The 24,612-nt window shown below is 33.8% G+C and overlaps 8 protein-coding genes and 1 long non-coding RNA gene across 10 annotated transcripts; 4 read left to right on the forward strand and 5 right to left on the reverse strand.

Annotated features, from left to right (window-relative positions):
- Positions 1 to 224: 224 nt before the first annotated feature.
- KrT95D (phosphofurin acidic cluster sorting protein KrT95D) lies at positions 225 to 5,264 on the reverse strand. Its single transcript, XM_066406353.1, has 14 exons — positions 4,809 to 5,264; positions 3,565 to 3,868; positions 3,351 to 3,508; positions 3,137 to 3,288; positions 2,825 to 3,030; positions 2,557 to 2,688; positions 2,213 to 2,347; positions 1,908 to 2,125; positions 1,497 to 1,751; positions 1,318 to 1,435; positions 1,041 to 1,235; positions 772 to 913; positions 593 to 712; positions 225 to 465 (listed from the first exon to the last, which is right to left on the reverse strand). Exons 1-14 carry the CDS (start codon positions 4,916 to 4,918, stop codon positions 338 to 340), a joined length of 2,373 nt encoding a protein of 790 aa, XP_066262450.1. The 5' UTR covers positions 4,919 to 5,264; the 3' UTR covers positions 225 to 337.
- A 1,387-nt stretch (positions 5,265 to 6,651) lies between these two features.
- LOC136419800 (uncharacterized) lies at positions 6,652 to 9,536 on the reverse strand. 2 transcript variants are annotated; one of them, XM_066406346.1, is made up of 2 exons: positions 7,017 to 9,536; positions 6,652 to 6,966 (listed from the first exon to the last, which is right to left on the reverse strand). In XM_066406346.1, the coding sequence occupies exons 1-2, from the start codon at positions 9,533 to 9,535 to the stop codon at positions 6,681 to 6,683; spliced, it is 2,805 nt and encodes a 934-aa protein (XP_066262443.1). In that variant the 5' UTR covers position 9,536; the 3' UTR covers positions 6,652 to 6,680. The 2 variants fall into 2 exon arrangements, with proteins under 2 accessions (XP_066262443.1, XP_066262444.1); XM_066406347.1 differs by having other exon boundaries at positions 6,769 to 6,943.
- An 801-nt stretch (positions 9,537 to 10,337) lies between these two features.
- Positions 10,338 to 13,359, forward strand: Psn (presenilin). The gene is made up of 9 exons (XM_066406517.1): positions 10,338 to 10,486; positions 10,764 to 10,927; positions 11,090 to 11,247; positions 11,303 to 11,512; positions 11,569 to 11,789; positions 11,964 to 12,062; positions 12,310 to 12,519; positions 12,646 to 12,758; positions 12,917 to 13,359. Exons 2-9 carry the CDS (start codon positions 10,793 to 10,795, stop codon positions 13,070 to 13,072), a joined length of 1,302 nt encoding a protein of 433 aa, XP_066262614.1. The 5' UTR covers positions 10,338 to 10,486; positions 10,764 to 10,792; the 3' UTR covers positions 13,073 to 13,359.
- Positions 13,359 to 14,577, reverse strand: Rpp21 (ribonuclease P protein subunit Rpp21). Its single transcript, XM_066406518.1, has 3 exons — positions 14,301 to 14,577; positions 13,754 to 13,854; positions 13,359 to 13,687 (listed from the first exon to the last, which is right to left on the reverse strand). The coding sequence occupies exons 1-3, from the start codon at positions 14,388 to 14,390 to the stop codon at positions 13,420 to 13,422; spliced, it is 459 nt and encodes a 152-aa protein (XP_066262615.1). The 5' UTR covers positions 14,391 to 14,577; the 3' UTR covers positions 13,359 to 13,419.
- A 221-nt stretch (positions 14,578 to 14,798) lies between these two features.
- Positions 14,799 to 16,098, forward strand: Rrp46 (exosome complex component Rrp46). Its single transcript, XM_066406318.1, has 4 exons — positions 14,799 to 14,967; positions 15,167 to 15,277; positions 15,352 to 15,473; positions 15,771 to 16,098. The coding sequence occupies exons 1-4, from the start codon at positions 14,880 to 14,882 to the stop codon at positions 16,083 to 16,085; spliced, it is 636 nt and encodes a 211-aa protein (XP_066262415.1). The 5' UTR covers positions 14,799 to 14,879; the 3' UTR covers positions 16,086 to 16,098.
- Positions 16,099 to 16,534: 436 nt separating this feature from the next.
- Positions 16,535 to 17,975, forward strand: PheRS-m (Phenylalanyl-tRNA synthetase, mitochondrial). Its single transcript, XM_066406451.1, has one exon. The coding sequence runs from the start codon at positions 16,636 to 16,638 to the stop codon at positions 17,914 to 17,916; it is 1,281 nt and encodes a 426-aa protein (XP_066262548.1). The 5' UTR covers positions 16,535 to 16,635; the 3' UTR covers positions 17,917 to 17,975.
- Positions 17,976 to 18,642: 667 nt separating this feature from the next.
- LOC136419871 (death-associated protein 1) lies at positions 18,643 to 19,851 on the reverse strand. Its single transcript, XM_066406452.1, has 3 exons — positions 19,722 to 19,851; positions 19,489 to 19,580; positions 18,643 to 19,401 (listed from the first exon to the last, which is right to left on the reverse strand). The coding sequence occupies exons 2-3, from the start codon at positions 19,538 to 19,540 to the stop codon at positions 19,157 to 19,159; spliced, it is 297 nt and encodes a 98-aa protein (XP_066262549.1). The 5' UTR covers positions 19,541 to 19,580; positions 19,722 to 19,851; the 3' UTR covers positions 18,643 to 19,156.
- A 52-nt stretch (positions 19,852 to 19,903) lies between these two features.
- Srp14 (signal recognition particle 14) lies at positions 19,904 to 20,900 on the forward strand. The gene is made up of 3 exons (XM_066406427.1): positions 19,904 to 20,037; positions 20,480 to 20,552; positions 20,607 to 20,900. The coding sequence occupies exons 1-3, from the start codon at positions 20,014 to 20,016 to the stop codon at positions 20,837 to 20,839; spliced, it is 330 nt and encodes a 109-aa protein (XP_066262524.1). The 5' UTR covers positions 19,904 to 20,013; the 3' UTR covers positions 20,840 to 20,900.
- A 981-nt stretch (positions 20,901 to 21,881) lies between these two features.
- LOC136419857 (uncharacterized) lies at positions 21,882 to 23,302 on the reverse strand. Its single transcript, XR_010753132.1, has 2 exons — positions 23,205 to 23,302; positions 21,882 to 22,262 (listed from the first exon to the last, which is right to left on the reverse strand). It is a non-coding gene; the product is annotated as an uncharacterized lncRNA (long non-coding RNA).
- Positions 23,303 to 24,612: the final 1,310 nt, after the last annotated feature.

A 24,612-nucleotide genomic window follows, 5' to 3' on the forward strand; every position in this document is an offset into this window, starting at 1 on the left:
AAATGTTAACACAAGCCTGAAAACTGTAAACCCTTTGAATGTTAAAGATCATTTTAAACCAAATAACAAAAAAAGAAGCGCTTTGTTCTTGCCAACAAAACAGCAAGTTTAATTAGAATCGGTGATAAGGCTTAATTAACAAAAAAAAATTTTAAAACTTTGACACCCTGTTTCTTAAAAACGAAGCAAGTTGAGACATAACCTCCTTTTCCATCAAATTAAAATTACCTTTTCTTTTTAATAAGTTCACAATAATTACAGTAGAGTGTATCAACTTAAACAATACCTTTAAAAGAGTTAACATTTTCGCCTACGTTGCGCAATAATCATTATGACGTCAGTTCATTTCTGTACTGGCTAAAGGGACACCCACAAGAGAAACGGTAAGATTCTTTACGTGGGTTTGCCAGGTAGAACTCAATTGGAAGAATTTGACTCCATTAAATTCAACTCCGTCAATGTATACTAAAATAATTTAAAACAAAATTTTAAATTGAACTTCTCGGATGACCCTATGGGTTACATTAAATTTAGAAATTAATGCAATTTAATGGAAACACATCAAACGATTTAGATACATAGTTTTACTTACCACGCAATGGTGTGGTGTGTGAAGCGCGAGCGGAGCATATTAGTCTTGATACACCTTCCACATTTTGGCTTCGAGGTTCAGTCTCTTTTTCCTTTTCCTTCTTTTTACCTAATCTCATAACTGCAAAAAAATAAATCTCCCCTAGTTCTAATGTATTCAAAGAGGTGCTACGTGTTTACTTTTTTGTTTCTTCTCCTTGTTGGTCATGTGCATGTTTACACAGAGACCAGAGGTGCTAGTGGGTGAAGCTTGCAGTCCTCGAAATATTCCTTTCAAAGAAGTTTTACCATCTTGTTTGGCTTTATCCTTTTCTTTTTCAGTCTGTAAATACAACCATGGTTGAGATATGTTTCAGTGTAAACATTATCAACTTCAACTGATGACTTACTTAGAAGCTATTGTAACTATTCAAAAAATTATTATAAAATCAATTATTAACTTCTATTACCTTTATAATATTTTCATTCAATTTTGGCATTTGCCAGTAGTCGATCTGCAATTCGAGCGGTTCCCAGGGCGAATCCCGAATTTGAACATTGGGAGATGAAGGTGGTGTGATCGATGGGGCTGGCGGACTAGAACAAATGTCATCCATGTCGACTGATGCTGAGAGAGTACTCTCTGCAGGACCAACTCTAACTTCCTGAATATATAAACCCGTTTAGATGTCGTGGTTAACCCCTTAAAACCGAAATATTTAAGTTGTTTAAAAGCAGTATACCTACGTGAATAAACGGAATGAATAATTGACTAGTCTCGTCATAACACGTGAGCATGGCCTCGGCAATTGGCAGATGAGCTAATGGGGCAGCACAAGCTGGCACAGAGATGTACCGAATTATTCTAAAAAAATAGTGTACCAATCAGAAAATAAATATATAGTATTAAATAACGTATAACATACTTCTGGGAAAGTTCCTCTATTTTCGGTTCAACCTCAGTGGTAAACAAAGCCATATACACGGCATCAAGTGTGGCCAGATGTTTACTGATACCACAGGCACCCAAAGATACGATATATACCCTAGTATATGTTAACCATTCGGACGGCTTACTCGACAAAATCTCCACAAAAGGGCGGACGAACCAGCCGATTAACATATCTCCACCAATAAGTAAAATTTTCAAAGGGTTCGATGGTTTGACACAACTGTTACAGCTAAAAAAAAAACAACAAATGTGATGAAAATATTTTAAACAGAAATAATAGTCATCGCAAACATGAAGTTACATTTCCACAGTTTTACTGCGGTCAGTTTTTATAATCACTTATCATTATTGATTTATCTAGGGAGTATACACAACAGTAACTTACTATTTGTGAATTTTGGTGAAGAGAGCAGTAAGAACCGCTTTAACTTCAACTCCGGATGTGGGTTGAAATATTCTGAAGGTACTGTGATGAGAGGATAGTCGATTTGAGATGGATGAGGCGATATTTTCAGGACCAGAGATCAGTGACACGCATTCAGGAAGGGTGTTTTCTTCAGGAGGTAGTAACCTTGAGATTTGGTCTAGGAAGCCTTTCCGTACCTGGAACACCGTGATTAGGTATAATACAATTAAGGGAGTAAAAAAACTCGAAGAATATTTATTTATTAAAAAAAAGGAAATATTTACCATCACTTCTTGAGCGGGTGCTTCAACACTGACGCAAAGAGAGTTCTTTTTTTTCGCCAACGAAGCTGAAGTCCTAAATAATTTGGACTTCTTTTCATTTAGTTCTTGTACAACATTGCATAGTTCGTTGTCTACCTACATTCGAAAATTAAATATACATATATAACTTAAAAAGAACGTTATAAATAAGTAAGTACAATCAATTAGAAAACAAAGGTCATTGATCGAATAGTTTTTATATGTTAAATTCTTTTAATTGAATTGCCCCTCGTTTGTCATTTTCTTACATAAATGTACACACAAATACAAAAAACAAATTACACAAAGCACAACAAAAGACTTACGAATGACTTCTTTGCGTTCCCAGATTGATCTCTGGGAGGAGATCCTGTTTGCGGATCACTTTGGGCCTCTGGATCCGTAGCACAAGCATCGGCATTGCCGTCACTGCCCGATGCTGCTTTTTCATCACCTACCTATAAAACAGTAATATATTTTTGACAGAAAATGTGCTATCTAATGTTCTTATTTTAAAATAGTAAATTTGGTAAAAATTAAAAAAGGCTATAAGCATTTTTAGAGGAATACTAAATCCTATGCATTCATACTAACCTTATCTGCTTCAATATAGGGGATGTTAGTTGAGTCAAGTAAACTTTTACTACTGCTAAAAAATGGACGCAAACTTGGCTTTGGTGTACTGGATATGGACATGGTATCTTGTTCAGCACCAGAATCTTCATCACAGCTTAATGACTCCAATTCATGAAATAAAGCTTGAATATCACTAGGATTATCGAGATCTCCAGCTCTTCCACCTGAAACAAATCAAAGAAAACCCTACTAAATTGCAATAGTTATTTTAACATAAATCTAATCTATCATTAGACGTTTTAACACAAGAATAAAAACAATAAAAAGTACCTTCAGAATCAGGAACACGGAACCGCCTGAGCAATGACACAAATCTCTGTTTCAGATTATGCCGTGTATGAGGAAGTTTTGTCCGAATTGGTTCACAGTCTGACAAGTCTCCAGCTTCTTCTTCTAAAGAAGAAATCTCATCTTCTTCATCACTAAAATTAAGTAAATAATCTAATTTTTATAACACATTTGCAAGCTCTACTTAACCCCTAACCTGAAATCATGTTCCCGATCAGCCTTCTGATCTTGCTGATCCACTGGAGTCGAACTTACTTGAACGATATATAGACGAGCACATGGCCCTATAACTTTATCTTTTCCACCTCCTTCATTGCTCAATTCTAGTTCCAAATCTAAAGGTTTTTGTAATACCTAAAACGTACAATCTTAACTATAATCATCACTGCAAATACTGATATCTAACATACTTGATCCATACGAATTACACCCTCAGCTAAAGTCTTAAAACCGAGAATAGTTCGATTTTTGTACCGTTTTCGTCTCTGGAGTAAAATATGGAGCTTATTGCCTTCTCTCTTAAGAAAGTGAGGATATTGTAGACAGAAAGTAACATCTAATGGAATATCTAATAAACCATTAGGAGGGATAGATAGTTCGTTAGATCTTAATGTGCGTTTGCTTGAATGCATCTTAACAGCAATGGAGATGCTAGTAATGTCAGATCCTAAAGGTCTGAGAATTTGGAGTCTTGTGAGTGTCAAGGTGCAAAGTCTGAAATAAAATGATTATTTGAATTTAAGTCCAAGTTTGCCTAGTATGTTAAGTAAAAGTTTCATGGGGCAAAACATTATCACAGGAATTAAAGTTTATAAAACAAAGAGTAAAGCAATGAATTGGCAATGGTAAGTGCGCTTAGGACCTTATGAACCATGTATGTTACATATTAAAAAAGCTTTAAAATGTCGATTTATAATGTGCTTTAAATTGAAATAAGTTTTTTCTTCTTTAGTTAGATTAACACATTCCACTTAAATCATAAAATTTGGTACAGATTAATACTGCATTCTTTAACCCTTTTGCTCCACCCAAGCTACAACAAAATTAAAATCCTTGACCGTAGGTAATTAATTTTCTCACTTTTGTAATGATTTCCTTACAACTAATTGATTTGAGTTTCTATTCAATTAATTATACCGTTTGATGTTGAATAGCTATAAAGGAGGGTAAAAACAATGATAAATCCTTGTGTTTAATGTGATGATGAGGGCAATCAAAACTGAGAGTTTCAGTCATTTACTGAAAGCGGAACTAATTGCAAAGTGGGAAAAATAAGAGAATAGTTGATAAAGTGTGCTTCCCCAGGCAATAAAGAATTAAAGGAAGGGCTCAATTTATAAACCCTTTTATTCTGAAGTTGTTACAATGTTTGACTTTCCTCAATATCAGCCCATATATTAAATCTTCTTATTTAATCCTATTACTTCTATTGTGTTGACATTACCAAGTTAGTTTAGTACCTAAAACAGGACTCATGCTTTTTTTGAGACTCGATAAATAAACAAGTAAATAAGCAAAGCTCTACCCTTGACTTTTACCTAATTGTTTACTAGATTTTGAGGTATTTATAATGTATACTTCACTAAGAACGCAGTAAAATGCACCTACTTATATGTTATCACCTAACTTATACACAAACAACAATGCTACTTGCCTTGGAATACAGTTAGAAGGGGTTCTGTCCACCCATGTAGCATAAAGCCTCATTTTATTTGGAACGGAGGCACCTGCCCCGGTTAATGTTTTGATTGGTTTTTCACTCATTTTCCTATTCCAGTATCTATCACCTTTGTACTGGAATTAAAACATCTACAAAATCACCTGCAGGAGAATATTAGGATTATGAACGTAAACAAACAACATTTTTACATTTTTGGCCAGACCAGGAAGTATGAAAACCCAGAGGTACTAATAATACAAAGGAAATTATGTTAATTATTGCGAAAATGACAAATTTTTAACTTCTTTAAACAAATAAAATGTACATAATCGAACTGTCGAATCGAACTCATCGTTAGTCATCAATCGTATTTTGAAATGTCAAATATCAATCGTAATTCACGAACTCGAACGTCAGTCGAACAACTACAAAAATAATCGACTTGTATTTTCCATCAGCTCGATCGACAAAGTGAAATGTTTAGCCGTTTCAACAATAGAAAACAAATTTTACAATTAAACATGTTACGTAACCGCAAGGGCACTGGAACATCTGAAGTGCAAGTTCCAGCCGCATTCCGAAACGACGCCTACGTCGTAAACCGTCGACAACGCCCCACGGAGGGGTGAAGTCGCCGACAGCCAATTAGTTTAATTATTTTATTATTGGATTCAATTGGGCTACAGTATGTAAATAGGGGTAATTGCAAATGTGTATAATGTTACAGGATTTAATTCGAATTTTCGCACACAATCAACAATCAGTAATAGTGATGCACCCAACTAGCAATTTTAGAAGCCATTTTAACGACGAATGGCGGAGACGCCCGATTATATTTCCGTTAAGACCTGTTAAACGCAGGAAGTTTTTTAGAAATGTATAGATGTTAATTAATAAGCGGCAATATTTAATCTAAAAGCAGCCCAAATGCTATTCTTGATGTTTAATACCAAAAAATCTTTCCCAGAAGCTAAAGCGTAGTATAGTCTATCAAGTTTGATATTTGTTAAAGAATTGGGAGTAGGAAAATGGCATTGGATCATGGAAAGATTAATAAACCAGTAAAGCTGCATCTTTGTCTTTAATCTAATGGTTTACTAGATTTTATGGAAATTCGTGGTGTTTACATTTGCCCCATTAAATTGTATCAATAGGATTAATTATGGACGCCAATTTGGGGTAGTCGTAAACATTTCTTTTCTACTATTTCACTGAACATACCGAAAGGTTATGTAAAGATTTCACCTTCTTACACATCAGATTTAGCAAATGCTGTGGCTATACATAAAGTGAAAAATTAGTTCTTTGTGTCGTCTGGAGAAGCAAAGGTAACTAGAGGAGACAATCCGCTCTCTTCACTTGCAACACACATTTAAGTCTACTCATTTTCCGTTTATTTGTTACTGTTTGTCTTAGTTGTTGGGTGCAAATAAATTGTTTCCAAAAGTACTCTTGTGTGCTGGTCCTTTGATATCACAGCTCACAACCCAGAGTAAAACTACTTTATGAACAGAAACTTTTCCTCAAAGTATACAGTGTAACTTTAAGGCGTTTCTCTCGTAAAAGCGTCTCTCTATTTCCTGGCGATTCAGATACAAATATGCAGTATCTGCAAAGAAAAATCTTTATTTAACAAGTAACTGAAAATAATACATAGAAAGTCTTTAGCAGCAAAAAATATGAATCTTCGTAACATTAAACAAATCTAAATAGTAATAAAGAGGGGCACCTATAAATGCAGAGGTTTCTCTTTTTCCTTGCTATCAAGTGTTATCGCCTGTTGTGGCCGATCGTTCGGTTACAAATAAGGCAGTATATTTCAAAGTAATCCAAAACATACAAGATAAAACGTGAATAATAGCTACATTATATTCGTACCTCTCGACGCAAGACGGTGGTTCTCTTGAAATAAGCTTGGACTTCAGATATAAACCGTGCAATACAATCCACACCAGGTTCAGTGTCTCTCATAATTGTTTCCAGATGCTCTTCGTTAACATTGCCCCACTTGGATGTAGCTTTTAACGAGCCTTGCTCCAAATTTTCAATGGAAGACAATCGAAACCGAATAGTCCACCATATCAACGACTCTTCACAGAAAAGGTGGAAGGAAAACGTATGGGTGTCGTCTATGCTTAAGGAAAAATATGACCTAAAATTGCACTTATAATGCTGCAATTCTATAGAAATTCATGTTGTTACCTTTGAAGCTGAAGCACGAAGTCGTCACAAAAATTGGAAGCCTTATCCAAAATCATATATACATGATCCAGCAATGAAAGTACGTCGAAATAAGGACCTAAGGACAACTTCAAACTAGACATCTCCATCTTTTGTAGGACACATTTTATGAGAAATTCAACCAGGTTATAAAAATGGTCCCTTGATTCAACTTTATGGAGCATTGATTCGGTGTGTATTTCCACTACTCTATTGTCGTCTTCATGGAGACTGACTACAACCTTTATAAGTCTAGAAAAAGTACGGAACACCACATAATGTGGTTCCAATGTCTCTAAGGCCAGGAAAATTTTTTTGGTATTGTTAAACTTTTCCTGTATTTGCTGTTGTAAGCTTATCGGAGCTTCAACGGGAGGTGTATCATATTCCACAGAAAACATCAGACAATCCGCAGAATTATTAGCATGGGAACTAGCTAGAGACAGTCGACGAACGCTCTCACTCAGAATGGAACAGCGCTTTTTAGGCGACCGAAAGTTATCTTTATACCGTCGTACACGTTCAATAAGTTCCTTGCTCTCCTTAATAATTTCTTGCTCCTCCGTATAGTCTACCACATGGGGCTCGTATTGTCCAATATCAATGGTACCCAACATTCGGTTAATCAGATCTAAGCTGTGACGGTTCGTTCCATGTTTAGTGTTGTCCATGCTTAAACCAGCTTGCGCTTCGAGGAGCTCTTGCGTATTATCCACACTAGACGCACTGTTGTTGTTAACTGAAGAAAACGCTTGAGAGAAATGGAGCATCGAAGAGACCGTTGAGATACCCTGCATGGGCTCGGTATATATTACTTTTGATGGTATTGCATCCATATCAGTTTGTCTAAAGCTGGTAGTAATATCAACAACTCTACACTCCTCATCGTCAAGATTTTCAAATTTGATGTTTTGAGTCAATTCCGCCCATTTCTTATCTCCGTCTGAGGTATGATGATCATTCTGCGGAACGCCTCCAGAGGTATCGGTGCTACGATTATCAATAGCAATCGGGATATTTCCGATCTCGACTACTGCAGAATACTCCTCACTTTTCTTCGCGGTTGGTATGGACTTAGCATGAATTTCAGGCCTTGTGATCAGTCCGGAATCTTGACTCTGGCTCTTAAGTGCCAGCGGCTGATGGATATTGTTAACTCCAGTATAAATATGAATAGAACCATCTCTGTTCAATTTTTCATTATTCAAACAACTGAAACTTTTCGTCGGGGAAAGCATACATTCTGGGCTCTTTTCGTACTTCTCGTAATCTTCAATCACTTCTGTTTTCAATGAATTACTGAAACTCTCAGTTTTGATGGTAATGAAATCTTGGCCGCCTCCTTCATTAGCATTAACTGACTCCTCATTTTTCAAATAAATGCTACATTGGATATCTCCAAGCTCCCTCTTTGGTCCCTCGGAATATTCATTTTTCAATAAATGGGTACCAGTTTTAAAGTCGGTTGTAATATGTTGTGATTTCTCATCTAAAGATTTTGTAAAATATTTACATAACCCTTTCTGGGATTGAATTATTTCGTCTGTTCTTGGTTCTATTTTAAACGGTTCAGAATAATTGGGAGAGATCAAGCCGCGCAATTTACCACCTTCATTTAGAGGTACAGTTTGTGGATCATTACAAACAATATCGACTTCCATTGATTTCCCCTTACTGGAACTTGTAACTACCAAATCTTCAAATACTTTGCTTTCTAAACTAGTGTCCTGTGCTGGAAATTGGCATGTGAATTCCATATCTAGTGAAGTGTTCCATTGATTTGAAATGACTTTTGCTAAAGACTCCACAGGCACTTTCTGACAATCTAGTTTGCCAACTGCAACTGAATGCTCAAATTTGCAAGTCAAAGTCATGTCAGTTTCTTGATATAAAGTAGTATCAATTGGTTGAGCAGTATTTTCAAAAGTAATTTGCATAGGCTGGTCCAGGCATTCAATTTCCATATCAGATGATTCATGAACCTGGGTTTGAGTTCTTAATGGTTTTTCTTCTTTCTTAGATTTTCGCGTTCTTTTATGAACCAGAATATTTTCTTGATTGGAAAGGGTCGATTCCATAACTGATGTAAAGACCTTTTCATTTTCTTGAATATGATTATTGCCCAATTCTAAAATATTCACTTCGAAATTTCGACATGTCAGAGACATATCCGTGGAGTTGATTGTTGTTTTGTTAATATTTTTATTCTGAGAACCAGACAGCAAGGCACTAGAGTCAGTATGGTTAATTGCTTCTTCATATGTGTTGTCCCATATAGTATTGTTTTCATCGTCATTGACAAATGGCTTCACAGTGCTGCTAGCTGCAAAACTCACTCTTCTAGTCGGTACTGCTGTAGTTATGTTTAGACTTTCATCACTGCAATCCATATTGGGTGCAACCCTTGATGTTCTTTTTAGGGAGGACCGAAGATTGTAGCGGATTCTTCGTTCCGGTGCAACTTGATCATCTTGTTGCGTTTGGTTATCCATTTCCAACATATGCAGGAGACTACAAATAAATATGACTTTTGTATTATAAATTTCAATTTGAATGGTTTCATAGCATTGTTACTTCTTTACAACAATTTCATTGTAATATTTAAAATGTCAGAAATTTCAACGGTAAAAATCGGCATTTTTGCATCAAACAAACTCAGTAGGTGAATGAAATTTGATTTTGGATGCTTCAATATTTCAGAAATTGAAGAAAATATAAAGTATTTTCTCTTGATTGCAATGTAAATTAAAAATTGAGAAAATCAGGATCTATAACGTATATGAACCTTAAGAGGCGCCTTTTTAACCATTTCTGCAGCCTTAATCATAAAACCTGGGACACCTTTATCCACTGCAATTTTCAGCCACAGCCACTTCAAATTAAACTTATTTACTTACTATTAGAAGTTTTACTTCCAAGCCACAGTACTAGCACTAAGAAGATTTTCTTATTTTATTGAACTAAGCATTAAACTAAAAGAATATACTGTTAATTTTATTTTAAACTGTTTTGAAAAATTGTAAAATTTTTCAAACTGGAATCGTTCAACGGTTTCCCCATTTCATATGATTTTTGTTTTATTTAACCATTCAAATATATGTAAAATGACATTTGACGTTTGACGTTAAGAGCTTATTCCCAGTTTAGAGATGAGCAGGGAGCGATATTTTTCTACTGCTGCTGAGGTGATCACCAACATATCAATATCGAATCAATCGATCAGTCCTATAACAGAGAACCAACTCTAATGATAGTCCAAAGTTCACGAATGAATTTGAAGTTTAGAGAAAGTTTTAGACAGATCTAGATCCTGATCAAAATATACAAATTACGATTTCTGAATCATCGATATCAATCATCATCAATTCATTAATCAGTGTATTATCAAAGCAGAGGCAAACTACAATCTAGAATTTTCATCGCACTTCAGTCTGCAGGAATTTTTGTTAGTGGTAATATTTCAAAATTTTTATTAAATATCTAATTAAACATTTTCGTTTTGATTTTGTATTTTGTTTTATCTAAGAGATAAGAAAATTTAAGACGTTTTTGCAGTAAACATTTAGATAGGGATTTGAGTTATTAATCTACATTAAGTTCTCTTTATCATTAACTAATTTCAGTTTCTAGTGACCACAAACAAACAACTAAAAAATCCCATTAAAACTTTAACTCTTCCTTAATCGTTGGTGAAACTGTATTGTTTATATACCTATATATATATAATAGCTAGAACAAAGCTTCAGTTTCTGAAACTGATGGATGGACATGTGGCCACAGACATCCCAAACTCATCTTTAGATGTTTGGCAAGCACCAAAGAAGAGAAATGCTAGGCCTGAAGGAAATGGAGACGAAACCTTGCAGGGAGGCTCTGCCTCTAATTCAAGCCAGGTATTTGTTTAGTTTTCAATCCTCCTATTGTTATAGTGACATAACAGACTTATTTGCTAAATCTACATGTGAAATAAGTCAGTATTAAAGATTCAGTGGCAATCTTTATGCCATCTCATGTTAAAATCTGATTTATTGTAATTAGTTATTCACTATTTGTAGGGGCCAGAAATGTTACAACAATCCAGCGAGGAAGAGGAGGAACTGAAATATGGTGCAACACATGTTATTAAACTGTTTGCCCCAGTATCACTTTGTATGGTGGTTGTAGTAGCCACTATTAGATCTGTAAACTTTTATTCAATTAAGGATATGTATTTGTAAGTAAATAACTATAAACTGATATTTATGAAAATTAATTAATATGTATTTCAGTTTATATACACCATTCCATGAAGAAAGCCCAGATACAAGCACTAAAGCATGGAATGCTATAGCCAATTCTCTTATTTTAATGGCTGTTATTGTTGGAATGACTATTCTACTAATAGTATTATATAAGTATCGATGTTATAAAACCATTCATGGATGGCTTATAGTTTCCTCTTTGATGTTGCTGTCAATCTTCAGCTACTTATACTTAGAGTATGTGTAAAATATCTGACATCTCTTTGATCTAAATTACATTTCCTTAATTTTAGGGAAGTTTTGAGATCTTACAACATTCCAATGGATTACCCAACTGCATTAATGATAATGTGGAATTTTGGAGTGATGGGTATGATTTGTATTCACTGGCAAGGTCCTCTTCTTTTACAACAGGCCTATTTAATATTTGTCGCGGCATTGATGGCCCTTGTATTTATAAAATACTTACCAGAATGGACTACTTGGGCTGTGTTGGCTGTCATATCAATTTGGGGTAATATGAACTTCTATATCTTGCATTTGAAATTATTTAATGAGAATGAGGGTGCATCAAAAACATTATTGTAAGTTTCAGCCAAAGTTTGTCTCTGTGATAATCTGTGTAGACAAGACTCTATCGATTTTTTAAGAATTATTAATGTGCATATAAAAATACATTCTATTTCAGATTTAATTGCTGTTCTTTCTCCTAGAGGACCTCTTCGAATTCTAGTTGAGACGGCTCAAGAACGAAATGAACAGATATTTCCTGCTCTGATTTATTCTTGTAAGTATATAGTATTGGGTAAATCAAATGCAGCCCTTCAGGGAGATCTGAGGTATATTATGGTCCACCCTAAGTATGTAAAAGGAGATTTGCCACCAGAAAAGGCAACAACCTTTAAACATTTAAAACTATTCTACAAATCTCGCTGTAATTTTTAGGATGTAACACGTATTTTATGTGCCAAAATTTGAGTTTGACATTTCAAAAAGTGTCTGTTCACATCTCAATGTTAACAATATTTTTTTAGCGACATTCATGTATCCCTACACGCTTATGGCCACTGGGGAGAGAACTTCTCGCTCAAATAGTACAGACGAGTCTCACGGATTTACACAAGAATGGGTGGATGGTCATGCCAATCGAGCAACACAGAGGCAACTTGAAGTTCACGGTGCACCAAGTGGTCAAGTACGAACCCAGATTCACGAACAACCCAGCCACCACGAAGAGGAGGAAAGTAAGTGGTTCAAATTTGTCATATGGAGTTGATTAAGTACTACAACCTGCAAAACAGTTTTGACGATTTTAATATGTTTCAAAACACAAAAAACCGGAATACCTGTACAATATATTTTTTTTACAGGAGGAGTAAAACTCGGACTTGGGGATTTTATATTTTACAGTGTACTCGTGGGGAAAGCATCTTCCTATGGAGATTGGAATACTACTCTTGCTTGTTTTGTAGCAATTTTAATAGTAAGTAAATCAATGTAAGATATGTATGATTTTGAGAAAATTTTGTGAAAAACTATTCAAACATGATCATATAATTGCAAGAAAGTAAAATTGAATTTAATTCAATAATTTTATTTTGTGTTTGCTAATTACTAAAACGTACTGTTTTTATTTTTTAGGGTTTGTGCCTGACGTTACTTCTGTTGGCAATATTCAAGAAAGCTCTGCCCGCATTGCCTATTTCAATAACATTTGGTTTAATATTTTATTTCGCTACCAAAGAAATCGTCAGTCCGTTTGCGGATAGTTTATCAAGTGAACAAGTATTTATTTAAATTTTTTATTTTTGGACTTTAATTTTTATAAAATGAAATGATTCTAAACAAATTTCCAATTTTTTGTTTGATAAGTGAACTAATTATATTTCTATTAATTTATAGTAACCTACTTGCAAATGTGAGTATTTATCATTTTGTCAAGAACAGATCGAATTTCGCTAAATTTGACAAAAATTGTTTTTATTCATAAGTAGGGAATGTATTTTCCCAGAATCAGAGATTTAATTATGTAAAAGTTGTCTCTTTAATATATTGTTTGTCAATTGATCAGTAACACATGTAGATCATATTAAGCTTTAAGAAAATGAGGACTTTTATTCATTTATTATTAACAACAAAATACATTAGTTATGTTTTTTATCACTCATAAATGGTTTATTACTACTTGTAGGTGTTGATTCTTTGGGTGTGTAATCCAGCAACTGAATTACACTCTCGTCTTTCTGGTTCCAAGGACGAAAGTCCTTCATTTTCGTATTAAATACTTTTGCTTGAGTGCACTTCAAACAACGTTTAATGATTTTCTTTTTCTTGATTCTAATTTTACAAGTGACCCCTGCTATAAGAATCGATCTACATCTTTTACATAATTCCCTCTTAATGTCCGTGTCCCTAAAAATAAAAATACAATTTATGTAATTTTATGAATACTAAACTAAACTCAGTTTCATCACTTACAATCTTTGAACAGCTTTTTTTGAAATACTGACTGCTAAATTGGTGTACTGCAAAGATGCTATATAGCTCGATGGATTTTCCATTGACAGTTGATTAGCTAACTAAAAATGTGAAATAATTAGATGATATTTGTCATGAGATATGAAAAATAATTTAGAATATAGTGCGGTAGGTATTCTATATAAAAGTATTAGATTCAAGTAGTTGCCCAAACTGGATCAAAATAAGTAAGGAATAGTTTAGAAGAGGGCAACTTTTTAAAAGTAACTGAGAGTAACGTTCACCCTGTATGAAGGGCTTGGACGAAAACCCTCGTTAACGTTTCGTCTTGTTCAAGAAAAGTGTGCTTTGCCAAAGGGGGCACGCACATAAATTTTTATTAAATAAATTATAAACAGCTTTTAATTTTGTGTTTCTTTGGTACGGATTCCTTGGTAATGACGCAAACATTGTTTGCCAATATAAAAGTAAATAAATACTTTGATCTGTTGGACTACCCAAAAAAGACATCCTGTTAATACCCTTTGTACCCTGATTATAAACTTACCTGCAATAAATAATTAACCCTCTGAAGACTCTCTTTACCGGCACATTTCTTAGGAAGATCCATTGGATTGGTGCTATTGTGGATGGACATAATTTAATAAATAAAGATTTCTTAGTATACCTTGGTAGGTAAGTAAGAAAAGGGAGTTCATGAGAATATTTTGCTATGCTTCTACATGGCTATGACAATTTTTTTATTTGCAATTCAATTTTAATTAAATAGTTTGCGTGTAGCCGATTCTGTAATGATTATTACAGGAAAAGAAACAATCTCTGTGATAGTAACTTCAGCACATCTTATTTGTCATATTCTGTTTATAAACATCAACCACCACCAACACAATACACAATTAGCTAATAGCGCATGATCAAGGTTCAGCTGATTTTTGTCACGTGTTTATTAAATAATCCCCCCCCCCCCCCCACACTTGCCAGTGCCATAACTGTTATGATTTGCTCGTGGGTTTATGTTGTCCCATTCAGTAAATATTCGTTTACGAATTAGACAAGTTGTAGCAAAAGTTTGGAGTTTATTTAATAGTATATTAAGCTTTACCCTTTTTCCTTGTACAATCGCAATATGGACGTAGATCTCCTGAATATACCCTCCCTGAAATGTAAACTTGGTTTACTTTCTAGATCGGATGGATCAGCTTTTTTTGTTGAAGGTAAGTACAATTAGTCACGTAAATAATAAAATCTGAGAGCCCCAACAAGTCAAATTGGCCTGTTCAGTCAAAAAGCCCACCTGGAACTATTTTTTATGCTGTCATTTGATTTATATTTTTTTTCATATATTCACCTGCTTTAAGTACCAGAATCTTCTAGTCTTTGGTGTGAAAAATGTATGTGTTACTATCATTTTAGGTGAATCTGCAGTTATTGCATCAGTTCATGGACCAGTTGAAGTTAAAATGAAAAAAATGTTAATAGACAAAGCCAGTATTGAATGTTGTTACCGGCCAAAAGCTGAATCGGGTAATTCTTTATAACAGATGATAGAAATTAGCTTTGAGTGGGGACATCAACAGAGTGAATGCGCTGCCTTTTAGGGGTACAAGACAGATACAGGGAATCTGTGATAAAAAATATCTGTGAAACTGCCATAGCAGCAGTATTATATCCTAGAGCTGCAGTTATACTAAATATACAGGAAATGCAGGATCGAGGACAGGTAATTACGAAAATTTTATTAAATATGCAATTTCAATCTATTTTTCCAAAACATGTATACAGCACTGTAGCAAATTGACTTCACATTATGTTTTTATAGCATGCCCATAAAATCAATAGATAACCTAATAACAGGTCGTGGAAGTAGCCCACAGAAGTGCTAATGAAAAGCTGTAGGTATACTTATAAAAATAGGTATAATTTCTTTACATCGACGGATTAATAAGCTTTTTCTATTATTCTATCTTTGGAAAAACTCAACTTTTTCATGCCCATTATGTGTATTTCTCTATTTCAGTTGGTGTCATGTGCTATAAATGCGACATGTATGGCTTGCCTCGATTCTGGTATTGATATGAAATTCATATTTGGAGCAGTATCAGTATATCTAAATAATGCCGAAGAATTTACTTTTTCCTCGCCGATAACCAGAAATGATTTAAAAGCGACGTTTGTTTTCGTATTTAACAATACTAATGGAAAAATCGTTGCCTCACATACGGAAGGGAGTTTTACCTCTGAACAATTTAAAGAAGCACTCTCTTTGTGCAGGGAACAAAGCAAAGGTGTATTTCAATTTATTAAGATGTCTCTGTTGACCGTTGATAAATAGAATATGGAAATTTTTATTTCGTTTGTTAAGTTTAGTACTATTTCCTGCCGTTACTTCATCAGATTACCCTCATATCTAAACGATCCTCGAATTCCCTCGTAAAAGATCTACTTCAATAATTGTTATTGTTGAAGCGTGTTTTTAACGGTTCGGAATTGGTTTTCTACTGTATTAAAAATAAAAAAAATTACTTTCATTTTCTTCTTTTAATCCAATTAGTCGACATCGATTGCAATATTTGGTTAAACTTATCGATATCACAACGTACCTTGATATCGATTTTTGAATTAATGTGAGAGAAAAATGAAATTGATGTTGATCAGTTAAAAAATTTCATTGGGAAAAAATCTGAATTTCATCTTTAATGTGATTGGTGCTTAATTTGCCAAAAATGGTGGACGGACTGTCAAAAACAATGCCATATTGATATCTTAAAGGTCATTGCGCTACGTACGTCCATCGCCGCAACTGAACCTAACCTATAAATGGAATTTTTTGTCATCACTTGATTATTTTAATTTAAAATATTTATTACTGAACTACTACAAAAATGGTATGCCAAAAATGCGTGCACACCATTTTTCGAAGATTCTCCTCTGTTCCTAAGACCGTGCTGAAAGATATTAAAATGTTAAATAACTCCTATCATAGAGACGATTACACAAACATAACTGATCGGATAGCATCCCATGTTGGCAGAAACTTACATTTGAAGAAGTGCCATCCTATAAACCTTGTGCAACAGCGGATTAATAATTACTTTTATAAGTCGTTCACTAATTCTAGAGGAAATCCCATATTTTCAGTATACAATAACTTGTCACCAATAGTCAGTGTTAACCAGAATTTCAACAGTCTTTTAATACCAAAAGAGCATCCTTCCAGATGTAAAAGTGATTGTTATTACATTAATAGAGAATATCTGCTTCGAGCACATATGACTGCACACCAGTCTGAGTTGCTTCTGACAGGCTTAAATAATTTCATAATGATTGGAGATGTTTATCGGCGGGATGAAATTGACAAGACTCACTACCCCGTTTTCCATCAATTAGATGCAGTAAGGCTTTGCACTAGAGATGAATTATTCCCCAATGACACTAATCTACAGCTATTTGAATTGGGAAATAACACAGATAGTTTTGGAGGTCAAGAAAAGCAAGCTTGCCATACCTTAGAGGCTGCAAAGCTGATGGAACATGAGTTAAAAAATACTTTGGAAGGACTAGCAAGGCATTTGTTTGATGAAGTAAAGTTCCGTTGGGTGGACACTTATTTCCCATTTACACAACCTTCCTGGGAACTTGAAATATTTTATAATGATGAATGGCTCGAGTTATTGGGTTGTGGCATTATGAGACAACCAATTCTAATGAATTCAGGGCTCATCAATCAAATTGGATGGGCTTTTGGAGTTGGTCTTGAACGAATTGCAATGTGTTTATATAAGATTCCTGACATAAGGTTGTTTTGGTCTAATGACTCAGGATTTGTAAACCAATTCACTGTTGAAGACGTAAACCAAAATATTACATATAAACCAGTTTCACTTTATCCTCAGTGCATAAATGATTTGAGTTTTTGGTTGCCAGAGAATGTAGATTTTTCCAGTAATGACTTTTATGATTTAGTGAGAACTGAAGGTGGGGATTTAATTGAGCAAGTTCAATTAGTTGATAATTTCACTCATCCAAAAACAAAGAAAGTCAGCCATTGTTATAGAATTACTTATCGGCATATGGAGAAAACTTTGTCCCAAGATGAGGTGAATATCATACATAAGAAAATTGAGAAAGTTGCCTCTTTGAAGCTTGGTGTAATTATTCGATGAAATGTTGAATTATGAAAATTAATGCTGTTGTGATTAAATAGGTTTTACTTATTTTGAAATTGAGTTTTATTTTTGGTGAGGATGTGGTAAAACATTTCTGCAGTGGAGTAGTATTATAAACATATATTGTCTGCAATCTTCCAAGGATGAAGAGCCACAAAGAATAGTTTCAATGCATTAGTATGCAACTCTCATCTTTTTTGAATGCCTTTATGCTCAGTAATTACCTACTTAGACATTAGGTAGGCATGGAAACATCAAAATAAATCTATATTGATTAAACAAACCAACATTCTGTAATCATTGTGAATTATTATATTGTCCAGTCGTTCAGTTTCATATTTTCTTCAATGGCTTCAAGGGGACATACTACTGAACTAGACAGCCTGTTTGCAAACCTGCAATCCGTCATCAAAAAAGATCAAATGTACTGGATTAGAAATGATGCAAAATTGAGGGCAGTAGTTACATCGAAAAATTATGATGAATTTCGGTACGTAGGAATAGTTATTCATGGGGGCAACGAGACAAAAGATTGACCACAACAAATTCATGCTCAGAATAAATATATTTTTTCAGGAATATTGTGGACGCAGCGCATTTAAGAGCATTATCAAGAGAGGATTGCAAAAAAAGAGCCAAAACTGGATGGAATAGGGCACCTTTATAAAATGAATAGTGTGTCTAAGCAGTTTTGTAAAGATTATTTTATAAATAGTAGAACCATTTGGCTGATTTTATATTGTATTTTTACTAAAAAACCAAGCACCATAAAAACAATAATGTAAAGATATATGATACACGTTAATATATCTACATATTATTAAAAACCCTTATACTTCATTAAAGAATTAAGTATTGTAAAAATTGCAAATATTGAATATCCCCTTAAATGGTATTAAATGCATAATATGTAATAATAATTTTTCAACAAACCATCAGATATTTTGCCTGGCTGTTTGCTTACCAAATACTTACAACATCAAATTTTTTTAATATATTTTTACCTCTTGTCCAATTGTAATTTAAATACTTTAAACAAATTTTGATTTGTTATTTGAATTAGAATTCGTTCAATTTCAAATAACAGTTCAGATGGGGGCTTCAGAAACCAACTGATGGAGAAAACTTACTTGAAGCCCCCCATGGTAAGTATATTAAGCTAAATGAAGGCAAACCATACCAAAAACCAGCCAACCAAATACACCTGATTCTGGACTTAGCAACAAGTCCAAAATATCTACTTCTTAGGTTGTTGAATTATATGACTAGTTCCTTTGTTCACATGGGCCACTGGAGGTTTTTCTTTATGGAAACTTTGCACTGCTTCTGGTGGAAAGTCAGAGTGGCCTTTGACTACAGCCCCAGAAACTGTAATAGCTTTTGGTGGGCTTCCAGAAACAGTCAGTCCTGTTGTATCTTCAGATATTCCACTTGAATCTCTACGTGTTTTGTGCTGAGTAATCCTCATGCCGCCTGCTTTTACTGAAAAAATAAGGAACTGTCAGTAATTGGTTCATGTAATTATATATAAGATACATATTGCTTTGTTAATTTATTTTTTTAATTTACCTGCGGGTGGATGCCCTGCTTTTAACACACATTCTTCTTTTGAATTAGGCATTTCTGCTTTTTCTCAAATAAGTAGTTGATATCCTTATTATCTGTAAAAGGATCGTATGTATTAAACAGATAATTATCTTTGATTTATTATTAAAAATATTGCTAAAAAGATTATAATATATTTTTCTAAGTAGGACTATTACATTGTTATAAATAAATTATCATGAATTTATTAAGCATACCATATGTTGAGAAAACACAATTCAGTGCGTAATTGATTTAAAATTAAAATGTAAATTGTTTGCGTGTACACTTGAAATTCAATAAAAATATAAACAAAAACACGTCACATACCCTTCTTTGAATATCTGTCGATGTCAAATGTCATAATTGACAATTTTTATAGACGTATTTTATAGTGGTGCGGAAGTGAAAAAGTGGAGAGGCATCGATTGCTGATCTAATTTTTTTAATGTAATTTGTGAGAAAAAAGTCAGTGTTTCTAGTACCCTGCATCCTGTTGATTTAAAGAAAATGGTGCTACTAGAGAGTGATGCTGTAAGTAACAAGTTAATGTTTTTTTTAAAACTACCTCCTGGGGTGTTGAACAGATGGTTTTCTAATTTGTTGAAAACCAGATGGAAAACTCATAACATGTAACACACATACAAGTAATAACCATGTGGAGCACGTTGTTATGTCCATGAATGCTAAAAGAAAAAGTATTCCTCAGTTTTGCAGGGTCACGGTTGAAATACTGAATTTTGAAGTCAGCAGTAGAGTAGTAATTTGTCTGACTAGTTGGTGTGGAAATAAAACCCTTAAATTTAACTTTGAAAACGACCATTGTAACTTTAGAGAAAAAAGGAAAAACTCATTTAAACCATAACTTTTTTTCTATTTAAGCCACTTTTTAACTCTGATAGTTTCCAAGATTTCTTCACAAACCACAGAAAATGTATAATGTAATAGACTAATAGTAATTCTATTTGTTTTTCAGTTTTTGTCAGAGTTATCAAAGATGTTCCAGAAAGCGAGATTGGATGGATCCGTTACAATGACTTTTAAGAGATGTAAGTCTTATTGTAGCCATTCAAATCCTGGTTAAGTAGTATTCTTTGCTTTAGATGACGGAATCGACCGCCCAGGCTCCCCTAGGGAAGGAAAACCACCTCTACCAGAAGTAACTGAACATTTGTGTTTGATACGAGCCAAGTTCAGATCAAAGAAACTCGCCACTGTCGTACACCAGAAAGACGTTAATAAATTCCAAGTTGCTTATAGCAGTCTGTTAAAAGGAAACTTAGATGGACTGAAGAAGTTGAAGAAACCAAAAACCAAAACGAAAGTGGAATCTTGATTAAATTTATAAATTCTCATACACACAACATAATTTTTGGTGATAATACATTTTTGATAGTGATTGAACTTTCAAATCTTAGCCCATCCATGTATATGTACAAGGTGGGTGAAATTGGGAAATTTTAAAGGGAAAGTTATGATATCAGTTCATAAATGGCTCTCAATCTTTACTTAAAGCTCCTATAGTTTATAAGATTCATTTCAGGACTTATATTTAGGATTTTCTCCTATTTTTGGAAGTGGAATTTTTTGAATAACGTTTTTGCACATCTTGTATATATTACTGTTTCTTTAACTTTCTGATTGTACAATAATTTTACAAACAAGCGTTTAGGTTATTAAATCAGAACATCATGCGTAAGGGAAGGTTTATACATGCGGTTATTGATTAGTTCGATAGTTATTTAAGAAATTGTCGCTATTGTTTTAAAGGAAATGCGTATATTGTGGTGATCATATTGATGGTCCTAGAAAGTAAATCAGGTTCTCTAATAGGGCTTTATTTACGGTTCTAGAACGATAAATAAAATTTATGGTTAATCACGAATGTTTGAAGCTTGAAGCAACAAGAAAATAAACTTTTTTAAAAGCAGCCTTTAAATATAACACTATTTGCCAGTACACCTATATAAAATTCTACCTTTACGCCTAAAAGTAAAAGTTGTATGATGAATTCACCTTTGATGCTGTAGCGCTTAAAATCGAGTTGACCATGTAGATGCTCTCAAAGCAAAGGTATCAATTAAATAAATTAAAGTTAAACGGTAATTAAGTGAAATTACAAATGGCTCCACTTCACATATTAAATCCGAACATCATCTGTATGCTCTGTTCCTACATTTCGTGTGAATTTGCAATAATCTTCTCATAAAATGCTTAAAGCTTTTTCAATAATTTAGGATATACTGTATGTGGTTAAAGGCCCAAATTGGGTATTATAACTGAATGTCCTGAACAACATGGTGACTGTAAAGTGTTCAGTGGCTGTTCAATTTTGGCGTAAATTAAAGTTGCAAGAAAGGAGAGAAAACATCACTTGGTTCAGGTTAGGTTTTTTGCTATCATTATTTACAATATGTCCCTGACGTAATAATATTTATATCTGTCTGTTTCATAAGCATAGGTCTTCAATATTTATATTTATGGATAAACAAAAAATTAACATATTTCAAGTTAAATGACATGAATTACACTGGGTTCCTTGGCATCAAAGAACGGACAGTGATTTTTCAACTTCTGTCGTACATCACCAGCAAAGACTATACAGTCATTCGCGCAGTCCACCAGTAATTCGTCCTGGAAACACTCAGCACATATGAGTATACATTCATTGATGGGGTCCAGGTATGGTGTAGGAATACTCTTGTTTACCAAGAACGTGAGTAGAACCACCATGGTTAAGTAAGGATAACTTCTGAAAACTGACAAACATTTTGTGTTATTCCAATTTTCCCAATTCGTAAAGGGATTTTATAAAATTAGAAAATGTGAGTGTTCATTGGGTTTAGCTAAACGTCCCACCTTTTTCATAATTATTTTGTTTGGGAATAACGCAGGGTACCATAATTAAGAATTATTTAGAACTAAAATCAAAGGAGTCAAACAATGAGAAGTGGTAGATAGGATTAGTATTTTGACTTCTGAATTGCACCTTGAGACTCTTTGAGATATTAATTTGTGGCGTATCTAATAGTAACAAGTTAACTGCCGTTCTAAATTCCTAGGCTAGTGTCTCGAAAGTTGCTGGGCACTTAATTCTGTAGGGCTTGCGTTATTTTTCGAAAACGTAGATAGGTACTTGGAAGCAGACAATAAGTTTATTGTTTAGCAGTTAAATTTGTATTTTTATCGAGGATTTTCAAAAATTTTTAAATTATCGTTTCTGGATTCGATATGTGAAATAAACAAAATGCTTACTTTGTCACGTTATTGCTCCACCCTGTTTGTTCGTTTTGACTTTTAAAGAAAATGGTTATTTCAATAGCGCATAAAATAATATTATACAGTATGTTCATTTGAAAATTTATCACCCCAAATATTGTAAAAATGGAAATACGTATGATTTGTCGAAAACGCTTTGGCAAATTGAATTTCTTAATGCATCGATATTTTGTACTCTTAATTACCTTTAATTTAAAATTTAATTAAAAAAGGAAGTGCGACTCGGTGGGGGGTGCTATCTACAATTTTCAAGTGAGGGTAACGGGGTGGCAAAGGGTGATTGTTAGGTTTACGCAGATATCAATAGTGTTCCTCATCGCAACTTGGAAGACCACTTTACTCAATATTTTCATATGTATTTGCGTTTTTATGATATTTGGGGTGGCAAATTTGCAAATGAACACACTGTATGCAGAACTTACCCATATCGAATTAATAATTACTATTTTCAGGTTAATCTAGGTTCACTATCAGCCCGTCCAACACCTGCAAAGTTTCTCAGAAAAATGAACTGATTTTAATAAAGCGGAAAGGTGTTACTGAGCAATAAACCATCCTTTATGTAATGCCGGTAATGTTGTAGGACGATCAATTAGTGCCCTTCCATAAAAATTCTCAATTACATTCGATGCTTTTATTAAATGATTCTGATAAAATATTACACTCTTAAATTAAACATATTTCATTGTTATAATGGAAACGTCTCCATAAATACAGGGTGTAACATATCATCATGGAGATATTTCAGTAGACGATAATACTCTGCAAAATAATAAAAATATGTTAATATATCCATGGTCAAAAACGCACTATTTTCGATATACAGTATGGTAAAGTTTTGCAACGTTTAATCAAATCTCTTAAAATCATCATTTTTTTAAAGTCATCATTCGCGATATTCCTGAAATATTTGAGAGAGTCCGTTGATCTATGAGGCAAAGAGTGGTACGTTTTCGACCATGGGTCTATTAGCATATTTTTGTTATTTTGCAGGGTATATCATTCCCTGAAATATCTCCATGATAATATGTTACACCCTGTACATCTACCATTAATTGTTTGCCATAGAAAAGTGATAAATTAGTATGAGAAAAACAGGAAAAGCGCGTTAGTTATTCCGAGAAGACTGATCAATATGAGTTTCTGAGGGCATTGCGTGTCGCTGGAATGAAGTTTGACTACGCGTTTGAAGTCTTAATTAAAATACATCTTGCGGCAAGATAATCAGTTTGTAATTATTTTATATTTAACTACAATTGTTACAATAAAGAAAATAAGAACGTTATAAATAATCTCATAATTACTATGAAAGTGTAGTATTTAGGCTAAAGGACAGGATGTGACCAGTAATGGCAACCCGTAGCCCGCGGTAAAGACATAAGAAAGTTCCCCAAGATGTCTGTCTCCCATTACTATATTAATATTGGTTTTTGTTAATTGCAGCTGTTTGTTGAATAGTAATATTAATTTACCAGAAAACAAATCCTTAATAGCTCCAATCCTTAAAAAAAATTATGCTTTAAGTATTCAATTAATATAAGTAGTTTCATCAACATTAATTATGCAGCAATAGTTGACTTCAACACATTTAAACAAGAAACTTTATCATAATAATTTATTTCGCAGATCATGAAGAAGCATTTTACATCGACGTTAGAGATAAGTGACCAAATGAACACAGAAGAATATTTGAATGAGGGTAGGTGATGATAAATGGCGACCCGTTTCGTTATATTTTGTCACATTTCTTCTTATATTTTCAGGTGAGATCTATCCGTGGTTTGCCTTTTGTATAAATTTACCACGTTATGCTGCAATGAACGCATTATT

This window comes from Euwallacea similis, chromosome 3 (assembly GCF_039881205.1).
Source record: "Euwallacea similis isolate ESF13 chromosome 3, ESF131.1, whole genome shotgun sequence".
Classification (NCBI taxonomy): domain Eukaryota; kingdom Metazoa; phylum Arthropoda; class Insecta; order Coleoptera; family Curculionidae; genus Euwallacea; species Euwallacea similis.